General features: G+C 40.6%; 1 protein-coding gene across 1 annotated transcript; it reads left to right on the top strand.

The window, feature by feature from the left end:
* The first annotated feature begins 510 nt into the window (after positions 1-510).
* On the top strand, positions 511-26,210 carry ZNF367 (zinc finger protein 367). The gene is made up of 5 exons (XM_055427439.2): positions 511-1,498; positions 16,665-16,815; positions 19,774-19,893; positions 20,891-21,029; positions 23,661-26,210. The coding sequence occupies exons 1-5, from the start codon at positions 1,082-1,084 to the stop codon at positions 23,881-23,883; spliced, it is 1,050 nt and encodes a 349-aa protein (XP_055283414.1). The 5' UTR covers positions 511-1,081; the 3' UTR covers positions 23,884-26,210.
* The last annotated feature ends 1,034 nt before the right edge of the window (positions 26,211-27,244 follow it).

The following is a 27,244-nucleotide window of genomic DNA, read 5'->3' as shown; positions in this document are numbered from 1 at the left end:
GAGGAGGCGAAGGCTAGGACTGATGCCCACCTCAGTCTTGGGGCGAGTCGGGGGCGCGGACTGGGTCCACTCACAGCGAGTCCAACAGCTGGGCAGACGGGAATCATTAAGAAACTACACACTTCTTGGTGTCTACTAGAAACTACAGGAGGAAGGCCTCGGTCCCTCTTGAGCGGGTGGCGGGAGCTGAGGACCGGGAGGGCGGCGCGGGCCCCAGCCCTTTAAATTCGCAGCCGCGCGGGAACTACAGTCCAACAGCCACGGGCGGGTGGGGTGGGCAGACGCAAGCCCCCGCCGGCCAACGACCGCCTCTAGCCCGCCTCCTCACCGATACCTTTCCAATCAGCAACCCTCTTGTCGCTAGCCCCTGCCCGTCACCCCCACTCGTCGCCAACCTCGACTACCCGCGCAGAGGGACAGCAGGGGCGGGGCTCCCGGAGGGTGTGTCTGGGTGAGTGCCGACGTCGCGCGCTCCCCTGGAGTTTCGAACCCTGTTGGCTCCTCTGGAAGAAAAAAAAAAAATACAAGAGCGGCGGCCAATAGCGTGGCAGAAAGGACCCGCGCGCAGGTCCGGCTCCGCCCCGGTCTGGCTAGAAAGAAGTCCAGGCCCGGCCATTGGCTCGCGCGTCCTGTCACTCGCCGCTGCGGCCAGCGGGCAGGGGCCTTGCGGTGATTGGTTCCGCCCAGGCGCGAAATGTAACGCGGGAAAAACAGGAGTCGGGACCCCGGCAGCAGGTTGTTATTTTCGGGGGCTCGGCGCCGCGCGTCCAGCTCCCTGTCATCGCAAAGGCAAGCCGCCCGCTGCTTCCCGCAGCTGCAGCCTGCGTTGGAGAGTACAAACAGCGGAGAGCGGGTTTGACCCAAGGGTTGGGGGTCCAGCCCTGACCGTCTGGTCCGGCCGAGCCGTTCTGTTCCTTCGCTGGCCGCAGCGCAGGAGGGTTCCAGGAAACATCCGCCTGCCATGAGCCGGCGGGACTGAGAGCCAGCAATTCGGAGCAGCGCCGGCGAGCGGAGCAAGGACCAGACCCGGGCTCGGGGAGTGCGGCCCACGGCCGCCGGAGCTGCGGATCAGGGCCAGGCAATGATCCGGGGTGTGGAGGCGCAGATGGCGGACAACGCCCCTCAGCCGCCGCCCGTCATCTTCTGCCAGGACTCCCCGAAGCGGGTGCTGGTGTCGGTCATCAGGACGACCCCGATCAAGCCCACATGCGGCGGCGGAGGGGAGCCAGAGCCGCCGCCTCCGCTCATCCCCACCAGCCCTGGCTTCAGCGACTTCATGGTGTACCCGTGGCGCTGGGGCGAGAACGCGCACAACGTGACGCTCAGCCCCGGAGCCTCCGGGGGCGCAGCCTCGGCTGCCTTGCCTGCCGCTGCCGCCACCGCCGAGCACCTGGGGCTTCGCGGACGGGGCGCGCCGCCGCCCAGCGTCTCGGCCGCCGCCGCCTCGGGAGGTGAAGACGAGGAGGAGGCGAGCAGCCCGGACAGCGGCCACCTCAAGGTAAGTGGCGCGAGCGGGCGGGGCGCGGGGCAGCCGAGGCCCGTTAACGGCGCTGCCCGGCTGGCAGCGCCCGCGGACTCGGCGGACGGGGCGGGGCCGAGGTAAAAACGCGAGGTCGCTTTGGCTGCGGCCAGGGCGGGCGGGGGCGGGCGACAGGACGCTGACGTCACTGCCGCGCGCCAAAAATCTGGCCCCCCCACTCGGGGGCGGGACTGGACTTCAGTCATGTGACTTCGGCAGGGGTCTGGGGAGGCCCAGCGGGACAGAGGCCACTGGCCAGCAGGTGCAGTGGGCGGGAGCGCGGCCTTGGGGGGTCAGGACCGGAATGGTCAGCCGGCTTTGTCAGCGGTTCGGCCCACCGCTGAGTCCTCTCTGGAGGGAGAGGGCGGGAAGGGGCCGCAGGCCTTCAGCTGTTTGTCTGGGTGCAGGAAGGGAGGGGTTGCGCCGTTTCTGCTTCATCACTGCAGACACCACGACCCTGCTAAAGATGCCTTGCAGAGACGGCCGAAGAACAAGAAGGGACTTAGGGGAATCTTACCCAGCGGGTACAACTGGGCTCCCAGTTGTACTAAGTAAGCATACAACTTTGCTAGGTTCTGAGAGCACAGAGTGGAATCGGACGCAGATGTCACCGACTTCGAATTGCTTGGAGACTCAGTCTGTTTTAGAGCCGGGAAGGATTCAGATCTACAATTTACGGATCAGGCAATTGATACTTAGAGGTATTGGTGAAGGGAGCTCCCCAAGGTACACAGCTAGATAGCTGGAATGCTGATAGGATAGACGCGTTTTTGTGGCTCCAAGTTCTCAAGCAGGGCTTCCATGGTGGCTCAGTGGTAAAGAATCCGCCTGCTAACGCAGGAGACGCGGGTTCCATCCTTGGATGAGGAAGATCCCCTGGAGAAGGAAACGGCAACCCACTCCAGTATTGTTGCCTGGGAAATCCCATGAGCAGCGGAGCCTGCGGGGTTCAGTCCACGGGGTCACAGTAGAGTCGGACACGAGTTAGCTACTAAACAATAACAGAAAAGTATTTGTGTAATGAGTAGTGCTGATATAAGTTTAGCATGCAAGTTCTATTAGTTAAGTGGCTATATAAGATAAGCAGTTTGTTAAAGATAAATCACCTTGTGGATAAGTACATCTATATTGGCAAATACTGTATAAATTGAAACAAGTTGGTCATCATTTTACAAACAGTAGCAAAGATATTGAAACTCCTTGTTGAGCCCTGAGGAAATTGGTACACTTTGTTTCTAATTGCATTGTTATTAAAGAACTGTAAATATACAGCTATATGCCTTGACACACTTCAACTCTTAAAGCTATACTTCAGTAAAAATTTGAAAGAAGTAGTAGAAATATTTATATTAGTGCTGAATTTGTGAAGTGAGCAATCACTGTGCTGTCTCTGCTGCTGCTGCTAAATCACTTCAGTCGTGTCCGACTCTGTGTGACCCCATAGACGGAAGCCCACCAGGCTTCCCCATCCCTGGGATTCTCCAGGCAAGAACACTGGAGTGGGCTGTCATTTCCTTCTCCAATGTGTGAAAGTGAAAAGTGAAAGTAAAGACGCTCAGTCGTGTCCGACCCTTAGCGACCCCACGGACTGCAGCCTACCAGGCTCCTCTATCCATGGGATTTTCTAGGCAATAGTACTGGAGTGGCTTGCCATTGCCTTCTCCGCGTGCTGTCTCTGCTGCTGCTGCTTCTAAGTCAATTCAGTCGTGTCCGACTCTGTGTGACCCCATAGACGGAAGCCCACCAGGCTCCCCCTTCCCTGGGATTCTTCAGGCAAGAACACTGGAGTGGGTTGCCATTTCCTTCTCCAATGTGTGAAAGTGAAAAGTGAAAGTGAAGTTGCTCAGTCGTTTCCGACCCTTAGCGACCCCACGGACTGGAGCCTACCAGGCTCCTCCACCCATGGGATTTTCCAGGCAAGAGTACTGGAGTGGCTTGCCATTGCCTTCTCCGGCGTGCTGTCTCTAGATAGCCCTTAATAAGCTGGCTGGATATTCTAGGTATTTTTCTATATTAACATATTTACATGTTTAGACTTGAAAAAAACATATAGTAGGGTATATAGTTGAGCAACATAAAGACATATGCATAATTTTCTTGTAGAAGATTTTGATTCTATTATTTTATTCCTGATTATAACTGAATCTGATTTTGGATAATCCAAGGAGGTTAGTGTTATCATAGATAAATGAAATTCTATAGGTATGGGTTTTTTTTTGTTTGGTTTTTTGGATTTTTGACCCCAAACAGTCTTATCTTCACATAAATCTTTTTTAAAAAGTTCTTAATAATGCATGAGTTTGAATTTTATTTTTACTTTGTCTACTTATCAGAGGTAAAATATAGTACAAGTTAATGAAAAACATGTAAAAAGCTTTTATATATGTTACTTTTTTCCCTCCTCACAGTCGTTCATGCTATAACTGTTTCATAAATTGTTAGACTAGTTGATCCTTTTATCAATGAAGAATCCAAATAGAGCTCCAAAAAATTCATTCATTTAGTGTCTACATCCTGATGGGGGAAGGTCTGGAATATACTTTCTTTTAAGGATGTTACCTAGTTTGATTTATGATCAGTTCATTCTTTAGTTTTAGTCTAATTCTTTTGCTTTGCTTTTCTAAAGTATTTGTAGTTCTTTTATCTCCACATGTGTGAATGAATCATAGTGGCTGAATCTGCTCACCTTTTGGGACAATGGAAGACAAGTCTGAGACATAGTTGGTGCCAATAGCATGCTTCCCTCTGCCCCCCCCTCCCCAGCCCCCTTCTCTCAGCATTTGGGTAAGAGGTAATAACGGCTATGGGTTTGAGAACATTTGTGTTCATTCACTGTTTGTTACCACAGTTCGGAAGGGAGGCTTCAGCATCTCAGTCCTTGCTTTTTTGTTTGTTGCTGCCCAACACTGCCTCCCCTGCCTGTGGGGAAAAGATCCATCTTCTGCCAGCTTATTTTGGCCCCTCATCCCAAGATTGTTTAGCACTATTGGGATACAGTTATATATTAGCACTCTCTCCCCAGGTTGTAGAATTCTGGGAGGGAAGGGAGCAGGTCTAATATTCCTCTTCCAAAGGATATTCTAAGCCTCCATAGCTTGTGCCCTTTACTCAGATTGCATTCATGAAGTTATTTTTCCACTGTGGGACCTGTGTAGTTTGACTTCTCTGCACATCCTCAGATTTACCCTTCAAGACTCGCCAGCTGCCTATCGTGTTTCACCTTTCTATCACAGATCATTTTAAACATCTAGACTGTACTTAGCCTTCTAGTAGCCCATAGCCTTGTAGTAGCCAGTAGTTTTGATCACCACCATATTTAAACATAACATCATATTAACATGTTTCATCAACACAGTAGCCACTATTTATTATTTACTGCCTTGCAGAGCAAACCACCAGACTTTGTGTTGATTGTTTTGAATTTTTTAATCAATTTACCTTGTTTATCTGATGAAAAAGGAATTAGAGATGTCCCTAAGTTAAGCTGATCGCCGAAGAATTGATGCTTTTGAACTGTGGTGCTGGAGAAGACTCCTCAGAGTCCCTTGGACTGCCAGGAGATCCAACCAGTCCATTCTGAAGGAGATCAATCCTGGGTGTTCATTGGAAGGACTGATGCTAAAGCTGAAACTCCAATACTTTGACCACCTCATGCGACGAGTTGACTCACTGGAAAAGACTGATGCTGGGTGGGATTGGGGGTGGGAGGAGAAGGGGGCGACAGAGAATGAGATGGCTGGATGACATCACCGACTCGATGGGCATGAGTTTGAGTGAACTCCGGGAGTTGGTGATGGACAGGGAGGCCTGGTGTGCTATGATTCATGGGGTTGCAAAGAGTCAGACACGACTGAGCGACTGAACTGAACTGAACTAAAGTTAACATCATATGATAAGCAGCAGAACTGATTGGAACCTTTTAGAACTCTTACTCTTAATCCCTATAGGATACTGCTTCTGTGAGTTGACTTTAGGGTTTTTTGTTGTTTTTCCTTTAATGTTAAGATTCAAGTAGGAAATTTCCTGGTAGTCCAGTGGTTAGGACTCTGTGCTTCCACTGTAGGGGACATAGGTTTGATGCTTGGTCAACTCCTGGTGGGGGAACTAAAATCCTGTATGCTGGGTGGCTTGGCCAAAAAAGAAAAAGGAAAAATGAACTTTCTTGGTGGTCTAGTGGTTAAGAACCCACATGCCAATGCAGGAAATGTGTTCAATCCCTAGTCCAGGAAGATTCCACATGCAGCAGGGCAACTAAGCCCGTGTACCACAACACTGAAGCTTGCATGCTCTAGAAGAGCCTGTGCTCTGCAACAAGAGAAACCAGTGTAATAAGAAGCCCATGCACCGCGACTAGAGAGTAGCCCCTTCTTACTGCAACTAGAGAAAGCCTGCATGCAGCAACGAACACCCAGTGCACCCCCTCAAAGAAGATGCAAGTAGACTTATAAAATACACTATTCAGAATGATATCTCAATTGAGGTGCTTTATGAGAATACATGCAATCAGTCAGTTCAGTTCAGTCACTCAGTCGTGTCCAACTCTTAGGCCTCGCTGTCCATCACCAACTCCCGGAGTTTACCCAAACTCATGTCCATCGAGTCGGTGATGCCATCCAGCCATCTCATTCTCGGTCGTCCCCTTCTCCTACCCCCAATCCCTCCCAGCATCAGGGTCTTTTCCAATGAGTCAACTCTTCGCATGAGGTGGCCAAAGTATTGGAGTTTCAGCTTCAACATCAGTCCTTCCAGTGAACACCCAGCACTGATCTCCTTTAGAATGGACTGGTTGGATCTCCTTGCAGTCCAAGGGACTCTCAAGAGTCTTCTCCAGCACCACAGTTCAAAAGCATCAATTCTTCGGCGATCAGCTTTCTTCACAGTCCAACTCTCACATCCATACATGACCACTGGGAAAACCATAGCCTTGACTAGACGGACCTTTGTTGGCAAAGTAACATCTCTACTTTTTAATATGCTATCTAGGTTGGTCATAACTTTCCTTCCAAGGAGTAAGCATCTTTGAATTTCATGGTTGCCATCACCATCTGCAGTGATTTTGGAGCCCCAAAATATAAAGTCTGACAGTGTTAGGAAGCAGATATGTGAACAGGAAATTTGGATCAAATCTGAATTGGAAAAGGGAAATAAGATCTATTTACATTTTCTCATAAAAACAAGAAAGTATACCCCTCTTCCACTGAAAACTGTTTTTCTTTTCCTTCCAGGTTATTTATATACTTTATTCGAATTTTGCTTTGTAAAAAATGTGTCAAGAACTTTTAGTTTTTTTAGTAATCATGTGAACATCAAGTGTGAATGTAACTTTTTCTAAAGCCTAGGTAAATGTGTACATTATTCTAAGTGTCTTGAAAAATAATAAACTTTATTAAATAACTTTTTTAAGTTATTGATGTTTGAAAATAAAACATTTGTTGTGACGTATTTTAGAAAACATTTTTTAATCACTACCTTCTGGTGGTATTGGGATTGTTTTAAAAATTAAAATTGCTGAGATATGCAAATATTTTTGTTAATATATTTTACTTCTTTCTAGTAGCTTATTTCGCAGCAGTTGCCACATAATAGCAATAAGATATGTTCAGTTCAGTTCAGTTCAGTCGCTCAGTTGTGTCCGACTCTCTGCGACCCCATGAATTACAGCACGCCAGGCCTCCCTGTCCATCACCAACTCCCGGAGTACATAAGATATGTTAGAGTTTCTAATTATTTATTATTATTATTATTTTTGCAGATCATCAAGCAGTCTTGACAAGATTTGTCTGTTAAACTACAAGTATACTTAGTCACTGATGAGTTAACACTTTGTTATTGTCAAAATGTACATGGAAACATGCTTTTGTTTTTAATTGCTAAGGCTGGAATGAAAAGTGTTTTGTTAGAGTGACATTTTTGTATATATGGTTAAAAGATGCTCTTTTTTCATTTATTTAGGGTATTCGATGATTACTTGCCTTGCTTAATTTTCTTAGCTAAAAGAATACACTTAGTGAAGCTTTACCTGCATATCACTGAGATGTTGGGTTATGTTGCATTTTTCAGCTCAATTTATCATTTGGAAAATGAACATGTGGTTTGTAGCTGAGACAAGATCTTAGAGTTACTGGGAAGCAAACAGTTAACTTAAACAAAAAATGTTCCCCCACTGTAAAACATGAATGCTTGTTAATTTTTTTTAACCAGAAACAGAAAATAATAATGGGTAATCTTAAAATTTTGATATTAAATAGTTTAGTTATTTGATACTAAATCAGTTATTTCAAATTGTAATACAGTGAATAGTATGTTTTATGTATTTAAAAAATAGTAGGGAAATGATCCTTTTTGCTGTGGCTCAGCTGAATCACTAAAGTTTTTAATTAACCTTATTTCATATTCCACTTCTTTCTTAACAGAACCAATCACCTGTGTTTTTTAATGGATCATAGATGGTGTGTTTATTTTGCATTTAAAACAATATTTAAAACAATTATTCATGATACCATGAAGTGAAGTGAAGGTTGCTCAGTCATGTCCAACTCTTTGAGACCGCATGGACTACAGTCCATGGAATTCTCCAGGCCAGAATACTGGAGTGGGTAGCCATTCCCTTCTCCAAGGGATCTTCCCAACCCAGGGATCGAACCCAGGTCTCCCACATTGCAGGCAGATTCTTTACCAGCTGAGCTCCCAGGGAAGCCCGATGATACCATAACTAGCAACAATTTATACAGTTATTGTGGAGAATGGGTGAGATCTTTATCCCATTAACAAATATATATTAACAATGTACCTGAGTCAGTTAGCTTAGGCTAAACCGTGCTGCAGAATTCAACCTCAAAATCTCAGTCTCAACCTATGCAAAGCTTGTATTTTGCATCCTGTGAGGGTGCTCTTTATCCTCTTCATTCTGGGACCTAGAAGGGAATATTCCCTACCTAGGACATGTGAGTCTTGAGGTGGAGCAGAAAGAGTGATGGTAGAACCTTGTGATGGCTTGTAAACCTTTCGCTCAGAGGTCACACATGTAATTTCCATTCATGTTTTATTGGTCAAAGCAAAGCCATATGGCCAAGTTGGCCTCCATGGGGCTGACTGGATGGAGGGGCAGTGAATATTTTAACAATGTTAATAATCTGCCACAGTGCTTTCTTACATTCTTTTTATCTTTTTTCACTTTAGTGGCAAAAAAAAAAAAATTACCAACTTAGCCATTTTAAAGTATTAACTATACGAACATTGTCATAATAGAACTCCAGAACTTTTTTATCTTGTGAAACTGAAACTATACCCAACTAGCTCCCATTTTCTCCATCTCTGGATCCTGACAACCACCATTCTGCTTCTGTTTTAAGGGTTTTGAAACTCTTTAGATACCTCATATAAGTGGAATCATGTAATATTTATCTTTCTGTGACTTATTTCACTTGGAATAATGTCCTTAACGTTCATCCATGTTGTAGCATATGACAGAACTGCCTTTTTTAAGGCTGAATAATAAGAAAATATCACATTTCCTTTGTCCATTCATCTGTCAGTGGACATTTAGGTTGCTTCCATCTCTAAGCTGTTGGGAAAATAGGTTTTAATATATGAATATTTAGACATGATTTATCCTGTAAGATTCTCATCCATATTGAGATTATGCTTTTCTTTCAAGGTGAACATTGACTGAAGGGAATCTTGCTTATTATCAAGGTTTCAGGTGATGTTTTTAAGCTTTGGGAAGATTTTAGGTTTTTATATGGAAAGCAGTAAAAACATCTTCAGTTTGGATGTAGGTGTTATTTTTTATATATAACTTGTATGTGTAAAAATGTAACTTACCTGGGAAGAAAGCTTTTTTTTTTCAAGTAAATGCTTGTAGGTTAGTTTTAGATACCTAGAAATGCTAAGACAGTACAGGGAGTTCCCATCAAGCATGTACCCAGTCTCCTCTCTTGCCAGTATCTTACATCATTTTGATATATGAAACTGCAATACTTTGGCCACCTCATGCGACGAGTTGACTCACTGGAAAAGACTCTGATGCTGGGAAAGGTTGGGGGCGGGAGGAGAAGGGGACGACGGAGAATGAGATGGCTGGATGGCATCACCGACTCTGTGGACATGAGTTTGAGTGAACTCCGGGAGTTGGTGATGGACAGGGAGGCCTGGCGTGCTGTGATTCATGGGGTCGCGGAGAGTCGGACACGACTGAGCAACTGAACTGAACTGAACTGAACTGTGCTTAAAATATTTTTATTTATTTTGCTACACCAGGTCTCATTTGTGGCATGTGGCATCTAATTCCCCGACCAGGGATCAAATCTGGGCCCCCTGCATTAAGAGTGCAGAATCTCAGCCACTGGACCCCTAGGGGAGTCCCACATTCATTGTAATTAATGAACCAAATTGATACATTATTAACTAAAGGCCTTAGTATATTCTGAGCTCTTTAGTTTTTTTTTTTTAATTGAGCTGATATTTACATAGCATAAAATTGACCATCTTAAATTGTAATGCATCGACATTTAGTGATTCACAAGGTTGTTAAACTACCACCTATATCAAGCTTCAAAACATTTTTATCACCCCCAAAGAAAGTTGCTTATTCATTATTTAGCCACTCCCTTTTCCCCTCTAGGCAGTCTCTGGAAAACACCAACTGTTTTCTGTTTGGACATCTTATGACATGGATCATACAATATGTGGCCTTCTGTGTCTGACTTCTTTTATTAGTATACTGTTTTCTGAGGGTCATCCATCATGTAGCATGTGTGCCTGTTTCTATGACTGAATAACATTCCATTGTATGTGTATATGTACACATATATACGATATTGTATCACCCTGTCAATCTCTTCCACAATGGCTGAACCACTTTACATTCCCACCAGCAGAAGTTTCCAGTTTCTCCACATTCATGCCAAAAATCACCTTATTTCCTACTTGTGTTCCTGGTTTCTTTGTTTTTTCTTTTTAGTATAATTGAGTTGGTGTGAAATAGTATTTCACTGTGTTTTTTTAAAATATTTTTCTCTTCAGGCTTTACTGAGATATAATTAACCTCAACTGTGGTTTTGATTTGCATTTCCATGACCTTGCTGGCCATATATATCAATATAACTGCTTTGAAGAAATGTCTAGTCAAGTACTTTGCCCTTTTTTTATTTGAAATTTCTTTCTGTTGTGTTGCAAAAGTTCTTTATATATTCTAGATACTGACACCTATCAGATAAATCATTTGTAACTTATTATATCCCATTCTATAGGTTGTCTTTTCACTTTCTTTATGTCTTTTTAATGTAAATGTTTTTAATTTTACGTCCAGTTTGTGTATTCTTTTGTTGCTAATGCTATTGGTGCCATATTTAAGAATCCACCACCAAATCTGAGGTCATGAATATTTATCCCTTTCTTTTTTTTAAGAGTTTTAAAGTTTCAGCTCTCACATTTTGGTGTGATGCGTTTTGAGTTAATTTTTGATATATTGTGTGAGGTACGACTTCATTCTTTTGCAGGAAGAAATCCAGTTATCTAAGAACTGTTTGTTGAAGAGCTGTTCTTTCCCCATTGAGTGTTCTTGGCACCCTTGTTGAAAATCAGTTGGCCATAGAATAAAGGTTTATTTCTTGACTCTCAATTTCATTTCATTGGCCTATGTCTATCCTTACACCAGTACCACACTGTCTTAATTTCCATTGCTTTGCAACAGGTTTTGTCAGTGTGAGTCCTTCTGCTTTGTTCTTTTAAAATATTGTTTTGCCTACTTGGAGCCTCTTGCAGTTCCATGAGTAGAGGATTGCTTTTTCCATTTCTGCAAAGACCTTTGGGATTTTAATATGGATTGCATTGACCCTGTGTATATGATCTCTTCTTTGACCCATTGGCTATTTAAGAGTGTTTAATTACCACATATTTTATGTGTTTTCCAGTTTTCTGTTACCGGTTTATAGTTTCAGTCCATGTGTGTCAGAGAAGATGCTTTGGATGATTTCAATCTTTTAAAATTTATTGCTTTGGGCCCAACATATGGTCTGTCTTGGGAAATGCTCCATGTGCACTTGAGAAAAATGGGTATTTTTCTGTTTTTGTGTGAAAGTTCTGCATATGTCTGTTAGGTGTAGTTGGTTTATAGTGTTGTTCAAGTCTCTATATCTTTGTTGAAAGTGAAAATGTCCAACTTTTGTGAACTGTCTCATTCTATTTTCAGTTCTGCCAGTTTTTGCTTCATACATCTTTGGAGCTCTGCTGTTAGCTATGCATGTGTTTATAATTGTTCTCTTTTTTATCCTTTCACTTAACCTTTTTATGTTTTTGGCTCTAAGGTGAGTTTCTTGTTGATAGCATTTAGTTGGTTCATTAAAAAAAAATCCATTCTGCCAATCTGTGCTTTTTATTTGTAGAATTTAATCTATTTACATTTAAAGTGATTACTTATAAGGAAGAACTACTCCCCTTTTGTTTTCTATATGTCTTATATCTATTGTGTTTATGAATTCCTCCATTACTGCCCTTCTTTTTAATGATTACCCTGGGAATTTTGCTTAACTTATTAAAAATGTGAAAAAAATCTATTTTGAATTAATATCACCTTAGTGCCAATAGTATACAAAAGTTCTGCTCCCATATATTTCTGCTTCTCTCCATTTTTGTTTTTGTTGTCACAATTGCACCTTATATTGTATTCCCACTAACAAAGATTTATTTTTAATACACTTGGCATTTGCCTTTTATGTAGGACAGAAGAGAGACGTTATAAGCCCAAAGTACAATACTTCTAGCTTAGGTAGTTACCTGGTGTTGTTTATTTCTATGCATGGCTTTGAGTTATTGTCTAGTGTCCTTTCATTTTTGCCTGAAGAACTAACTCCCTTCAGATTTATTGTAGGGCATATCTGCTAGCAATGAACTCTTTGTCTCGGAATGCTTAATGTCTTCATTCTGAACAATAGTTTTGTTGAATATAAGATTGTTTGATTTTTTTTCCTTTCAGCACTTTAAACACATCATCCCACTGATTTGTACAATTTCTCCTGAGAAATCAGCTGTTAATCCTATTTAGAATTTATAGGCATGATAAAAACTGACAAAAACTGCTTCCAGAGTCTTTGTCTTTTGATTGTTTGATTATGTCTCCCTTTGGATCTCTCTTTGTGTTTATTATAGAAGTTGATTGACCTTCTTGGGGTTTTAGACTTGTGTCTTATCAACTTTGGGAAGTTTGCAGCCATTATTTCTTTAAATATTGTTTCTGTCCTATTTTCTCTTGCCTCTGGATCTCTGATTGTGCGTGTGTTAATAAGCTTAATGCTGAGGTGTCCTCCTAAATTTGTGTGTTGAGATCCTGACCCCCAAAATGATGGTGTTAGGAGATGGGGCCTTTGGGAGATTGTTAGGTCATGGGGTGGAGCCCTCATAAACAGAATTAAAGCCATTATGAAAGAAGCCCTGGAGGGCTCTCTTGCCCGCTTCTGCCATGTGAGGACACAGCAAGAAGGCACTGGCTGTGAACCAGGAAGTAGTCCCTCACCTGCCCATGCCGGCACCTTAATCTTGGACTTGACAACCATGAGAACTGTGAGAAATAAATTTCTGTTGTTTATAAGTTACCCAGTGTGTAGTATTTTGCTTTAGCAGCCCAAATGGGCCCCAAAGACACTTGATGTCTTACTGATGCCGTAGGCCCTGTTCATTCTTTGCTCCTCAGACTGGATTAAAAATAGTTGACCTATTTTTAAATTTGCTGGTTCTTTCCTCCTGCCAGTTCAAATCTGCCATTAAGACTCTGGAGTGAATTTTTTTTTTTTCTTTATTTTGGTTATTGTATTTTTTAGTTATAGAATTTCTATATTTTAAACATAATTTGTTTCTTTATTGACATTCTCTGTTGAAACAGAGTTCTCCTGGTTTTCTTCTGTTCTTTGTCCATGGTTTCTATTACCTGTTTCAACGTATTTAAGACAGTTTATTTAATTTCTTTGTCTAGTAAGCCCAAGGTCTGCTTCCTCGTAGGAAAAGTTAACTCTTATGCATGGGTCCTATTTTTGTTTCTTTGCATGCTTTGTAATATATTGTTGAAAACCGGGTGTTTTGAATATTATGAAGTAGTAGCTCTGGAAATCAAATTCTCTCTCCTCAGAGTTTGTTTTAGTTGTGTACTGTGGTTTGTAGTTGTTTGGTGACTTTTCTAAACTATTTTTGTAAACTCTTTGTTGCATTTGTTCTCTGAAGTCTGTTTCTTTAGCTTGAGATCAGCTCATGTTTTGAGATTTTCTTGAGTGCTTGGAACCAAACGGGGGCAGGGTATGGGGGGAGAAAGAAAAACAAAGAGTAGAAAAGTAAAACCCTTTAACTTTGCAGAATGGTTCTGTGCTGTAGCTCTCCTTATATACTTAGCCAGACTGTTTACAGTTCTGTTTTAACCTTCATTTCTTGCTTGTGCTGAGCCTAAAAGTCAGTCAGAGGTGAAAGCTTTGATTCTTTTCAGATCTTTTCTGAGTATGATTCCTGTGCTGGGCAAGTATGTGGCTTCCTAAATTCCTTCCTTTAGGATATGTGGGCACTTTTCAATGCCCTAATTTCCCAAAGAAATTCTCTCCCCAGCTTTTCCTCCTAGGCTTTTGGTGTATCTGTGTGCCTTAGTTGAAATCTTTTTCCCCGGGTGGCAGTAAGTTGTCATTGGCCTTACAAGGTTTTTGAGAGATGCCCTCCATGTAGCCACTTTTCTGCCCAGAGAGAGTTCTAAGTTAGTCAGAGCTTCAGGTAGCCCCCAGGCTGGGGAAAACAGACAAACACAATTCTTTCAGAATATAAAGTCTTCTCTGTTCTCTCTTGAACCAGGGACTGGGATCCTACACTGAGAATGAAGACAACTATCTTCAAAGACCACTGTGAGGAGAGGGTGGGGCAAGGAGTTGTTAAATGTGCTACACAACTTTCCTACAGTTTCATGTTGCCAGTTTCTTGAGTTATTGTTGGCTGAGTTGCTGTAAATTTCTGATTATTTTCTGGAGTTGTGACAAAGCTGATTTTGACAGTTTTTGCTTGATTTTTCAGTGATTTGTTGGGGGAGGGGGTGGGACCTTGAAACTACCTACTCTGCCATTTCACTGATATCACTGAAGAAAGGTATTAAATGGTTATTTACAGGCACACATTTGAGATACTGTGGGTTTAGTCCTAGACTGCTGCAGTAAAACCAACACTGCAATAAAGCAAGTCACACAACCTTTTTGGTTTCTTAGTGAATAAAAAGATATGTTTATACTATAGTCTCTTTAGTGTGCAAATAGCATTATGTCTAAAAAACAATGTTTGTTGTTCAGTTGCTAAGTCATGTCTGACTCTTTGCAACCTCATGGACTGCAGCACACCAGGCTTCCCTGTCCTTCAGTATCTTCCAGAATTTGCTCAGACTCATGTCCATGGAGTCAATGACAACAATGACAATCCAACCATCTCATCCTCTGTTCCCCCCTTCTCCTTCTGCCTTCAATCTTTCCCAGCATCAGGGTCTTTTCCAAGGAGTCTGCTCTTTGCAGCAAGTGGCCACAGTACTGGAGCTTCAACTCCAGCATCAGTCCTTCCAGTGAATATTCAGGGTTGATTTCCTTTAGAATTGACTGGTTTGATCTCCTTGCTGTCCAAAAAACACTTTATGGGGCTTCGCTGGTGGTCCAGTGGTTAAGAATCCACCTGCCAATTCAGGGGACATGGGTTTGATCTGTGGTCCATGAGGATATGCCTGTGCCTGTGTGCCACAACCACTGAGCCTGTGTTTTAGAGCCCAGGAACTGCAACAAGAGAAGCTACCACAATGCGAAGCCCACACACTGCAACTAGAGAGTAACCCCTGCTTGCCACAACTACAGAAAGCTGGCACATAGCAATGAAGACCCAGAGCAGCCAAAAATAAAATAATTTAAAAAACCATTTATTTCTAAAAAATGCTAACTACCATCTGACTCAAGGCAAGTATACTGAAGTGGTTTGCCCGTTCCCTTCTCCAGTGGACCACATTCTGTCAGACCTCTCCACCATGACCCGCCCATCTTGGGTGGCCCCACATGGCATGGCTTAGTTTCACTGAGTTAGACAAGGCTGTGGTCCGTGTGATCAGATGGACTAGTTTTCTGTGATTATGATTTCAGTGTATCTGCCCTCTGATGCCCTCTCACAATACCTACCGTCTTATTTGGGTTCCTCTTACCTTGGTTGTGGGGTATCTCTTCACAGCTGCTCCAGCAAAGCGCAGCTGCTGCACCTTACCTTGGACAAGGGGTATCTCCTCATGGCCGCCCCTCCTGATTTTGAACGTGGAGTAGCTCCTCTCGGCCCTCCTGCGGCTGCGCAGCCACCGCCATTTGGACGTGGGGTAGCTCCTCTCGGCCAGAGTGAAAAAGTTGGCTTGAAGCTCAACATTCAGAAAACTAAGATCATGGCATCTGGTCCCATCACTTCATGGCAAATAGATGGGGAAACAGTGGCTGACTTTATTTTTGGGGGCTCAAAATCATTGCAGATGGTGATTGCAGCCATGAAATTAAAAGATGCTTACTCCTTGGAAGGAAAGTTATGACCAACCTAGACATCATATTAAAAAGCAGAGACGTTACTTTGCCAACCAAGGTTCGTCTAGTCAAGGCTATGGTTTTTCCCCATGGTCATGTATGGATGTGAGAGTTGGACTGTGAAGAAAGCTGATCGCTGAAGAATTGATGCTTTTGAACTGTGGTGTTGGAGAAGACTCTTGAGAGTCCCTTGGACTGCAAGGAGATCCGATCAGTCCTGGGTGTTCACCGGAAGGACTGATATTGAAACTGAAACTCCAGTACTTTGGCCACCTCATGCGAAGAGTTGACTCACTGGAAAAGACTCTGATGCTGAGAAAGATTGGGGGCAGGAGGAGAAGGGGACGACAGAGGATGAGATGGTTGGATGGCATCACCGACTCAATGAACATGAGTTTGGGTAGACTCCAGGAGTTGGTGATGGACAGGGAGACCTGGCGTGCTGTGGTTCATGGGGTCGTAAAGAGTCAGACACAACTGAGCAACTGTCCTGAACTGAATTGAAGCATAATAAACAAAGTATGCCTGAATTATGATACTATATTTTAATGAGTGGAGTCAAATTATATTAATGTTTTACAAATTATTAACAGGATGGAATCCGACGTGGTAGACCCAGAGCAGATACTGTACGGGATTTAATAAATGAAGGAGAGCATTCGTCCAGCAGAATCCGTTGTAACATCTGTAATAGGGTGTTTCCACGGGAGAAATCACTCCAGGCTCACAAAAGGACTCATACAGGTAAGTTGAGCAAATTTTAGAGAATGCCAAAAGTGATACTTAAATGAAAGCTGATTTGATGTTTAGGCATATAAATTAATTTTTTAGTTGGCCTCACATTTCCTTATTGTAAAAATTTAAAAGCACTGTGTAGTCAGCTTCTCTTTTGGTGGGGAGGGATAGTTTTCTGAACATCGATACCATGTGATTTCTAAAGTTATCATGGTAATTAGTGTAGCTGTCACAGGAATATTATTACTAAATTTGGTTCTATCCTATCTATCCAAATTTTACTTGATATGCCTTTAAGTTGTCTGTTTGACTGTTAAAACTGATTTGTAAGTCAAATCCTAAATCACTAATAGTCAAATTTTTAATAGAATGTCTAGAGTCCTCAGTGCTATCAGGGTATTTGATGTTACTATTAAATCTAAGGTGAAGTAATTTTTCAGAATTAAATGTATTGTAGATAGTTATCCTAAGACTATCATATATCTTTATTCGTGTGAAGAAGTCATACTTGCATTTACAATACCATGCTGCTGCTGCTAAGTCACTTCAGTCGTGTCCGACTCTGTGTGACCCCATAGGCGGCAGCCCATCAGGCTCCCCCGTCCCTGGGATTCTCCAGGCAAGAACACTGGAGTGGGTTGCCATTTCCTTCTCCAATGTGTGAAAGTGAAAAGGGAAAGTGAAGTCGCTCAGTCATGTCTGACTCGTAGCGACCGCATGGACTGCAGCCTACCAGGCTCCTCCGTCCATGGGATTTTCTAGGCAAGAGTACTGGAGTGGCTTGCCGTTGCCTTCTCCGTACAATACCATACAGAGAACAAAAAGATAATATAAAGAGGGTCTTGTTCTTGTCACAGAGAAAGTTGGTCCCTGAAGGAGCCATATATTTCTAATTAATGACACCAAATAATTTACAGATGAGGAAACTGAGGCACGAAAGCACCCAATTACACTGACTTACAACTTCTCATACTCTTTACTCTAGAAGTATACTGGCCAATACAGTAGCATATGTGGCCCTTGAGCACTTGAACTGTGGCTAGTCCAGATTGAGATGAGCAGTATGTATAAAACACAGTATGAAAAAAAGAGAGTAAACAATATCCTTAATAATTTTTGATAATGATTACAAATTGAAATGATAAAATTTTAGATGAGTTAAATTAAGTATATAGTTAATTTTACCTGTTTTTTATTACTTTTTTGAATGTGGCCATTAGAAGTGGTTCTCATTCTATTTCTCTTGGTCAGTATTGATCTAGAATTATGTGTTTTTAACCTGTAGTCCCCCTGTTTGTTCCACTATGTTTATGGTTATCACCTGTTTCTTTTTTCTTTTAGTTTTTGAAAAGACATAGTTCAATGACATGCTAGAATATAGGTGTTCTTAGCTAAATCCCTGAAAAGGGGTAAAGTTTTAATTTTGAATCATTATAAACTAAGGTGGCCAAGAGGTTTTGAATTCAGGTACCATTCAGTAAAACTATTATTTTATGCATATCTGATTCTGAGAATTTTTTTCAATCAACTTAGCCTGGAATATGGAGAAGGAAATGGCAATCCACTCCAGTATTCTTGCCTGGAGAATCCCAGGGATGTTGGAGCCTGGTGGGCTGCTGTCTATGGGGTCGCACAGAGTCGGACACGACTGAAGTGACTTAGCAGCAGCAGCCTGAAATAACCCCAAATATGCAGTTCACAGCTATAGAGTACATGTTGCCAGTGTGGAATCAGTTGCCAAGATTCAAGATCACATGGCATAATAAAAAGGTGCTTGAGTCCAGTACTGATCTACCACTGATCCATTGTGTGTCACCCAATACTTCTATGCCTGTTACACCGTGTACCGGGGACCAGAGCCCAAGATCTCCATGCTATAGTTAAGTTTTAATAGTATATGCTTTTAGGGAGTAGAAAAACTTTTCTCTTACTCTAGTCTATGTTTATTAACTTGTGTCCACCTGTTATTACATTCACTTAGTACATTTCTAAATAAAAAATTTAGGGAAGACTCATTACTGTTATTTGAGCCATATTGGAAGAACCAATGGATAATTGTTGACCAAAGAATGTTTATTCAGGAAATAAGTTTAATTATGATTGAACAACAACCTTTTTGAGCACTTTCTTTATCCTAACACTATGCTGTGTACAAGGTGCTATTCATCTTTGTATAAGGAGAGTTCATGATACATAAACAATATAGGATACTAAGTTAGTGGAGGGATATGTCGCTTAATTATTCGGAGGTGGGGGCAGTGGGGGTAGAAGTTTCACTGGGAGCCCACAGGATTAGGAAGATTTGAATGGGCAGAAAAGATAGGGATTTCAAGGAGTAGAAGATAGGGAACTGCCTTGTGGCTGGAATGAATCTCCAGGAGGGAAGTCAAGATAAACCCTGCTCCCGAACCCAGTAGCTATAGTTCAGGTATTAGAGGGCCATTTAAAAGTCAGCAAACCGTTTTTACTTGTTTAAGGAAAATAGTAGGGTTTGGGGTGGTTTTAGAGGGTAGTTGGATGGAAAAAGCAAGTACTCTGTGCCATCTACTCCAAAAGTACTGTACAGAGTCAGAGACTAGAGACCTTGCCAGAGTTCCTTCTAGGTGGGATGGCTACCAGTCTGACCAGAGGAGGGTGGCAGTGGAGACATTTTAAATAATCAGCAAGAGCTAGCGATTTAGACTGTGGGGGGGAATATGGGATAAGCTGAAGATGATAACTGCAAAGATTGTGAACCTGGGTACCTAAAAGCTCAAGGGCTAAAGAAAACATTGTGCTTCCAAGTGATTAGCTGCCTCATATTATCGAAGTGAGCCCTTAGCACTTCCATTTGCAGCTCTGTAGAGACTGTAGCATGTTTTATTGTTGTTTGCAGTCATGACTTATGTAAAGGTTGATTCTCTCTCCCTGCCCCTTCCCCCTCCCCACCTTATTGTCTCATAAATATAACAACATCTATTTACTTAGGTGAGAGACCTTATCTGTGTGACTATCCAGACTGTGGAAAAGCCTTTGTTCAAAGTGGACAGCTCAAAACCCATCAGCGTCTTCACACCGGAGAAAAACCTTTTGTTTGTTCAGAAAATGGTATGGTGTTAGAAGTTAAGTTTATGGAATAACCATTTGTGAGTTAAAGGTTAAAATATCTTTTGCTTGAATTTTTAGGAAGTGAAATTTTTGATAGAGATTTTATCAAATCTCTTAAGTTAATATTTTCTTGCTAATATGTGATCCATGCTCAATTGCTGGGAAATGATTGATTTTTAAGTAAAGTGTTCTTTTTAGGTGAAAATCTTTATAAAGGGCAATTAAAAATCTGTAACCAACTGTAGGCAGTAGAAAACTCTATTCAAGTAAATACAGCCTTTAGCGTAGGCTTTTACTTTGGTGTTAAACTTTTTAACTGTTAAACTAAAGGAAGCACAGTATTGTCTAAATTTTCAGGAGGGGTGGGGGTAGGGTGGATTTTGTCAGCTCAACATTGCTCCTGTTGGTAATTTCTTAACACTTTTCTTAAGTGTTTACTTACTGTTTTACCAGTTTCTTAATCTGTTTTTTTATGTACATTTTTACACAGTTATATTTGAAATTACATAACTGCTCCATGGTTTCCTTGATTAATATCAGTTGTTATAAATGTAGCACATATACATAATGATTGCCTCAATTTTAGATATTGAATATTTAATTTGGTTTTAAAATTTGCTTGTTATCAACAAACATGAGAGGCCTGTTTTCCTATTTAAAGCTTTATTTACCTTTTGGGATTTTTTTATGACAGATGCCAAGAACAAAATTCCTGGGTCAGAGATTTTGAATATTTTTATGACTTGTGCTAATAAATTACTTTCCATTGGGGTTTAATGCATTTACATTGCAATGACCAGGAGGTGAAAGAACCGTCTTCACCTTCCTCTCAGTGGCATTGATAATACCAGTTTAAGGTTATTTTTTTTTCTTAAGTTATAGAATGATACATCTCATCATCTTATTTTATTTTTTTCGGATACCAGTGAAACTGAACGTTTTCCATGTCTGCTGGATATCCAGATTCTGATGAAGTGTTTCCTTCTGTGTTTTGAAGGCTGCCTAAGCAGATTCACCCATGCAAACCGCCACTGTCCGAAGCACCCTTATGCCAGGCTGAAGCGAGAGGAGCCCACAGATGCTCTCAGTAAGCCCCAGGCTGTGGACAACCAGGCTGCCGCTGAGTGGTTGGCAAAGTAAGGCTCTCCTTGGAGTCAATAGCGGAACACTGCCCAGTGTGTGGGTTGAAGCTGGGGACTTACACAGTTCTATCAGTTTAAGTTGCTTTTGTACATGTTTAAAAAATAACTTGCAATGGCACTTTATTTCTTTAAAGCACAGAATTGTTAGGAGTTTGATTTGGATCAGTGTGTGATAGAAGACTACTGTATGATATTAGTCTGAGTACTCAGACCACAGTTTATTTAAAAGCAAGGGTTTACCCCATTTGAAAAGAATGTTTTTTATGTATTGTATTTCATTTGTCATTAGTACAATCTGTCTTCATTTTCTTTATATTGAATTTAGCGATGTGTTGATTATTAGAGAGAGAGAGACTAGAGGTCTTCTAAAGTAAAATTTCCAAAAGCATCCAGTTTAATTTTTTAAATGGCAACAAAGGGACCAGTATAAAAACGTTCCTATAAGGATGTTTTGATTTAAGGAGTCATCACACACCAGCAGCAGCTGATTGTGCCATTCCCTAGCTTCACTAGTCTCCTCTGCACTGAGGATAAACTCTAGAATCCCTAATTATGTTCTGTGGTTCTGCCTCCCTCTAGAACACAACTGTCTCCAGCCACCTGGGTTCCTTGTCTCTCTACAGCACTGTTACCATAGTTTCTAGCCCTTTACATCACTGTTACCATAGTTTCTAGCCCTTTGTGCTCACTTCTGTCTTCATTTAGCCACTCTGTTCATTCTTCATTTCTTACTCAGGTTAAACATCACTTCAGGAAATTCTTCCCTAACCTACCCAGGAACCCCCAAAACAAAAGGTTAAATCCACTTAACAGATGATTTTATAACACATTGTATTTTCTATCTCAAAGTCTCCATCACACATTTATTTGTTCAATGACTATCTTCCCTGCTGGATCATAAGCTCCACAAAGGCAGGGATTGGGTTTGTCTCAAGCATTGCACCATTTTCTTCCTCCCTCTTCCTCTTTGCAGGCCTCCACTGCCCCACTGAATCTAATTTTGCCCAAGCCAGAAACTAACTAGTTATCTTTGTCTTTACCTTATTTTTCTCCCATCTACTCAGTGACCAACCTATGGATTTTACTTCCTTAACAACTCTCAGATTCAGCTACTTAAGTCTTCTCAATCGATACTTCATGCTGCCGCCAGAGGAGTCTTTCTAAAATGCTAATATGGTTCTCAGTATGAAGTCTAAACCCTTTATTATAGCATTCAAAGCCCTTGCTTAGTCCTTGCTGACCTTGTTGACTTGTATTTTGCTGTTTTCTTTTCTAGTTGTCCTTGAAGTCATATTGAACTTTTTGCATTTCTTTTTTTATATTTCTGAGTATTTCCAAAAGTTTTCTAGTTTGAGTAGTCTAGGTTTCCTGAAATCTGGTAGTTGTAAATTTTTTTTTGTTTGTAATTTTAAAAACAGCTTTATTGAGGCATAATTGTCAAACAATAAATTGTACACATTTAAAGTACAGAATTTGATGTGTTTTGACATATGTAGATACTGTGAAACCATCACCAAAATCAAGATAGTGAGCATACCCATCATTCCCACAAGTCTCCTCATGTCCCTTTGTAATCCACTGATGTAAGCCTGCATCCCCCTGCCACGGCCAGCCCCCCAAAACACTCATATGCTTTCTCTCTGTACAGTTCCTTCACATTTTCAAGAGTTTTATACAAATGGAATCGCCCACTAGGTACTTGGTTGGCTTCTTTCAACCAGCATAGTTATTTTGAGAGTCATGGTGTTGTTGGGTGTATAAGTTCATTCCATTTTATAGCTGTGCAGTAATCTGTTGTATGGCCATAACTCCAATTATTTATTCATTTACCTTTTGATGGGGCCTTTATGTTGGTTTTGGCTATTACAAATAAAGCTGCTATGAACTCAATGGACATTTTTGTAGGTAATGGTACTGTCATTTAAATATGCCTTTCTTTGGTTTTCAAAAAAGGTGGAATATTTGCATTTTCTCTTGGAAGTTATCAGTTGACCATGCAATAGAATAATGATGGTGCTCTTAAATTCTTGAATAAGCTCTATGTGTTACCCTTATTAATCCATTTGTGCTATTTTTTGGTGGGTTTAAACTTTCTCATAATTAGCTCTATCAAGAAGCCATCATCCCTCTGTGGATAGGATAAATAGGCTTCTAATGATTATTCTATTTCTATAGTTTACTCTAGTCCATTTCACATGTGATCTTGACATCAGTTTAATGAGGAAAACATATGACTCCAGAGCTGAGTCTGAGCTGCTATTTGTTGACTGTGGCATTCTAAGCAAGTCCTTCAGCTTCCTGAACTTGAGTTTTTCACTCTGTAATGGAAACATGTGGAGAAGGAAATGGAAACCCACTCCAGTGTTCTTGCCTGGAGAATCCCAGGGACAGAGGAGCCTGGTGGGCTGCCGTCTATCGGGTCGCACAGAGTCGGACACGACTGACGCGACTTAGCAGCAACATGAAAACATGTCACATATTCACTTTGTAACTTTATAAACTGAAACACACAAAATAGTACTGTAGTAAAGACCCCCCCAACTCCCCCCATTTTTTTTTCTTAGAAAAGTGAACATTGGAGAATCTTACCAATACGTGTAAGTAATGCGGATGCATTTCATACAGGTACTGGGAAACACGAGAGCAGCGCACTCCCACCTTGAAAGGAAAGCTGGTTCAGAAGGCTGATCAGGAGCAGCAGGACCCGCTGGAGTACCTCCAGTCTGACGAGGAAGATGACGAGAAGAGTGGTGCGCAGCGGCGGCTCCAGGAGCAGCGGGAGCGCCTGCACGGAGCCCTCGCTCTCATCGAGCTCGCCAACCTGACGGGAGCACCGCTCCGCCAGTAGCCCGAACACTGACTCTTCCACTGTACAAAAGTACTGCCCAGCGTACTTAAAAAGTAGATCCTTGGGCATAAGCTAAGCACCTTATTTGCTTATCATAGGCTGCTATTCTGTAGAAATGTATGAAGAATGTCATTGCCCCAGAATATGGGGTGAGAAAGAATTGCACTTTTTTATATGGTAATAGATTTGTTGTAAAGTTTAAAATATTTTGTAAATATGGGACTTCTAGTACAGGGTAGAAAACTACGTATTGTGGGAGGCTAGATTTTGCAAGTTTAATGCATTCATTGGAAGCAGTTCTCACAGAAAGCACTTTCTGAATAAGACACTTGTATGGGGAAAAAAAAAAGCATGGTACATGTAGCCAAAGAAGGTTTAAATAGATTATTTATAAGATCATTTTAAAAATGTATATTAGTATGTTTAACAATACTGTAAACACTGAAGCAAGCAGAAAGTATAAGATGTGAGTACGGTATATATTTTAAAATTGCAAAATAGTGTGCCTAATAAGACTAGAGATGGAAAACTGACTTTCAGAAGACTTTCTCACTTTGGGACTTTGGAAGAAAACATATTTGAAGATCTTGGTAAGATGAACAGTAGTTAAGAATTTTCAAAATTGGAATGAAATCAGTCTTATTCTATCTTTCTGAGGTTTTACAACTCACTATGATGTTTAGGTTTGAAAGCACTTGTCACCCCTAGCTTGTTAACTTGGGAACTTTTGCACATTTCATATTTCTCATTTGCTGAAATTGAATGATTAATCTTGCAAAGTCTAGGTAACTTGGTAATCGGTATTTTAAAAATATATTATGGGCCCTGTAATGAGATTTGGCACTTGGATTTTTATTAATAAAAGGGACACCTACAGGGTTGTTTTGTAGTGAACCGTTTTAGATCTTTTGTTAGCAAACACTAAATTTAAATGTACTGCTTGTTTAGAATTATTAGCAAATGGAAGCCTCCTATTTATATTTTCAGTGCATAAAGCCACCTTCTTGCTTTACTTCAGAATAACATGCCAAGCTATTTTGTGTTCACTAAATTTAGCTATCAGTTAAACACTGCAGAAAATATTAGCTACTCAAATAAATAGGCTTCCGGAATAGTTTTAACTGCAAGTGTGTTAACTTGTGTGGTGGTTTTAAATACTTTTTTCCAAAATAGATGAAATTTTTAAACACCACTTTATGTACTGAAGCATGAATAGAAAAATGAAGAGCAGAGTAGTTCACCTTCTTTGTGTAGGCATAAACTTCCATCATTTTAGCTTGTTTTAAGCAGAAACTAAATAACATGCATAGCATGGTAATTTTATAGATTGCTTAATTGGAATAAACGTCACAATAAGGGAAATAAGGGCTCATCAGTGCCTTTTTTTCTTGTTTTTGTATTGAAGTAGTAGCCTACAGATGTAGTTTAAACATCTAAAATGTAGGCTTCTTTATCTCAAAATCCCAACATGTTGCAGTACACAGATAGTTTAAAATATGTAGCCATGGGGAAGGGGATGTATGTAAATGTATTGAAATGAGGCAAAAGTAATGAAAGATAATAGTAACAAATAATGTGTATGATGAGGACATACTTTAAAAATGTAATTCCTCTGTACAGTAAATTACAAATCTTGAGGGATTTTTTTTTTGTAATAAGAGAATTTATATTTGTAATGGTCTAAGAATTTTTTTTTTTTTGTAATCTGGTATATAGAATTTTAACTTGGAGCACTTATGAGCACAGACTATAGCATCTGAATTTTCTTGGTTTAGGTTTCAACATTTTTCTCTAGAATTTTTCCTCTCAAATATGACTTAAATGAACTATAAAAAGCTTCATCAGTTTTGAGAAATTTAATGAACTTACCTAAAGAAGGAAATGCAGTAGGAATTTAAAATATACAAATACTTGCCTGTTCACACATAATAAAATTTAAGGCCTTCAAAAGTAAGAGTTTTTGTTTATTTCTCCTGTCGGCTTTTGTCAACTATAATAGTTATATTCACAAACATTTTTATTTGTATAATTGGAAGTTTTAAGAAATTATTACAATTATTTACTATAGAAATATTTAAAATGTTCCTTTTTTGATATAAGCTATATATTTGGACAAAATACATTGGCATCTAAAATTTGAGGTGTGTTAAAAATGTGGTTTACATTCAAATTTTTGAAGTGTTTTATGCTTCACATGGCTAAGTTGTAGTTTGGCAGAGTTAACAGCATAAGAATAAACATGCTGTAATTTTAAAAGTTGCTTTGAATAAAATCTTACTGTAATTTACAGTTTAAAGTACATGCTCATTCTTAAACCCTTTATAATTTGTTTTCCTTTTAAAAATACAATAACCATGATATAAAAATTTAAGATGGAAAGAAATATCACGTAGCCATACATTCTTCTGTCATTATTATTTTGGTGCATTTTATATTTTATTCCAGTCTCAGGCATCTTTTCAGCATAGTTGGAACCATTATGTGAATTCCTTTTCCTTACTTTAAAATTTTGGCCTTTTAGACTATGGATATTCATTTAACTTCCTCATCTGTTTTCATTATTACAGTGTAAAAATACTGATGTAAAAAAGCATCAAACTACACCCAGCTTTATCCCAGGCTTTATATTAGGGTAATCAGGAACTGGAGTTTTCACTTATATCCAGGATATGTTGAATCTGAGGTCAACCCTGGAGAATCTACTCAAGGCTTGTTTACTTTTCTGAGTCAAGCAAATTGCTTTAATTTTTAAATTATTTTTGGTAGATCTTTAGTTGTTTATATGCAATGGCAAGGCTTCAGCCTGTCCAGGCTTTGTGCAAAAGAATTTCACAAGGAACTCTTCAGTGTAAGTTGTGGTTTAAACACAGGATGAGATTTTTGACAGTGACTTAGTTCCAGGAAGTATGTACACAGAAGCAAATTAAATGCAAATATGATTAAGGCTGTCTTGAAAAATGACTTTAAAATACTGTCTTGGACTTGTGGTCCAGTGGTTAAGACTCCAGGCTTCCAATGAAAGGGGTGGCAGGTGCCAACCCCTACCCACATGCCTTGTGGTGTGGCCAAAAAAAACCCCAAAAGTGCCTTGTTGCCAAAACTTAGTTGGAGACTCTGGGACTCACTGGAAACTTAGTTGATCTTTTTGAGGAACTTAACTAAAATGACTTCCAATTTCAGATTTTGGATTCAACATGAGTATGAATTTATTTTCTATGTTACAAGTCATGTGTATTCCTTTTCTGTTTTGGATAATGTAGACTTCTTTTCTGGCTTTTTTAGTGCTAGTTATTTGTTAAAAGCTGGGGTCGCAAAGAGTTGGAACCACTGAGCAACTAACACATCACATCACATCTTCAGT

This window comes from Moschus berezovskii, chromosome 7, assembly GCF_049115385.1.
Source record: "Moschus berezovskii isolate FMDL1 chromosome 7, NW_MosBer_1.0, whole genome shotgun sequence".
In the NCBI taxonomy this organism is placed as follows: domain Eukaryota; kingdom Metazoa; phylum Chordata; class Mammalia; order Artiodactyla; family Moschidae; genus Moschus; species Moschus berezovskii.
The sequence above is the reverse complement of the archived record's forward strand: the minus strand, read 5'-3'. Positions and strand labels throughout refer to the sequence as shown.

Bases quoted from the DNA above. Each gene is read 5' to 3' on its own strand.
- ZNF367 (XM_055427439.2), top strand. From the start codon at position 1,082: ATGATCCGGGGTGTGGAGGCGCAGATGGCGGACAACGCCCCTCAGCCG. The intron at 1,499-16,664 runs GTAAGTGGCGCG...AATTATTAACAG, and splicing joins CGGACAGCGGCCACCTCAAG to GATGGAATCCGACGTGGTAG. The intron at 21,030-23,660 runs GTAAGGCTCTCC...CATTTCATACAG, and splicing joins GCCGCTGAGTGGTTGGCAAA to GTACTGGGAAACACGAGAGC.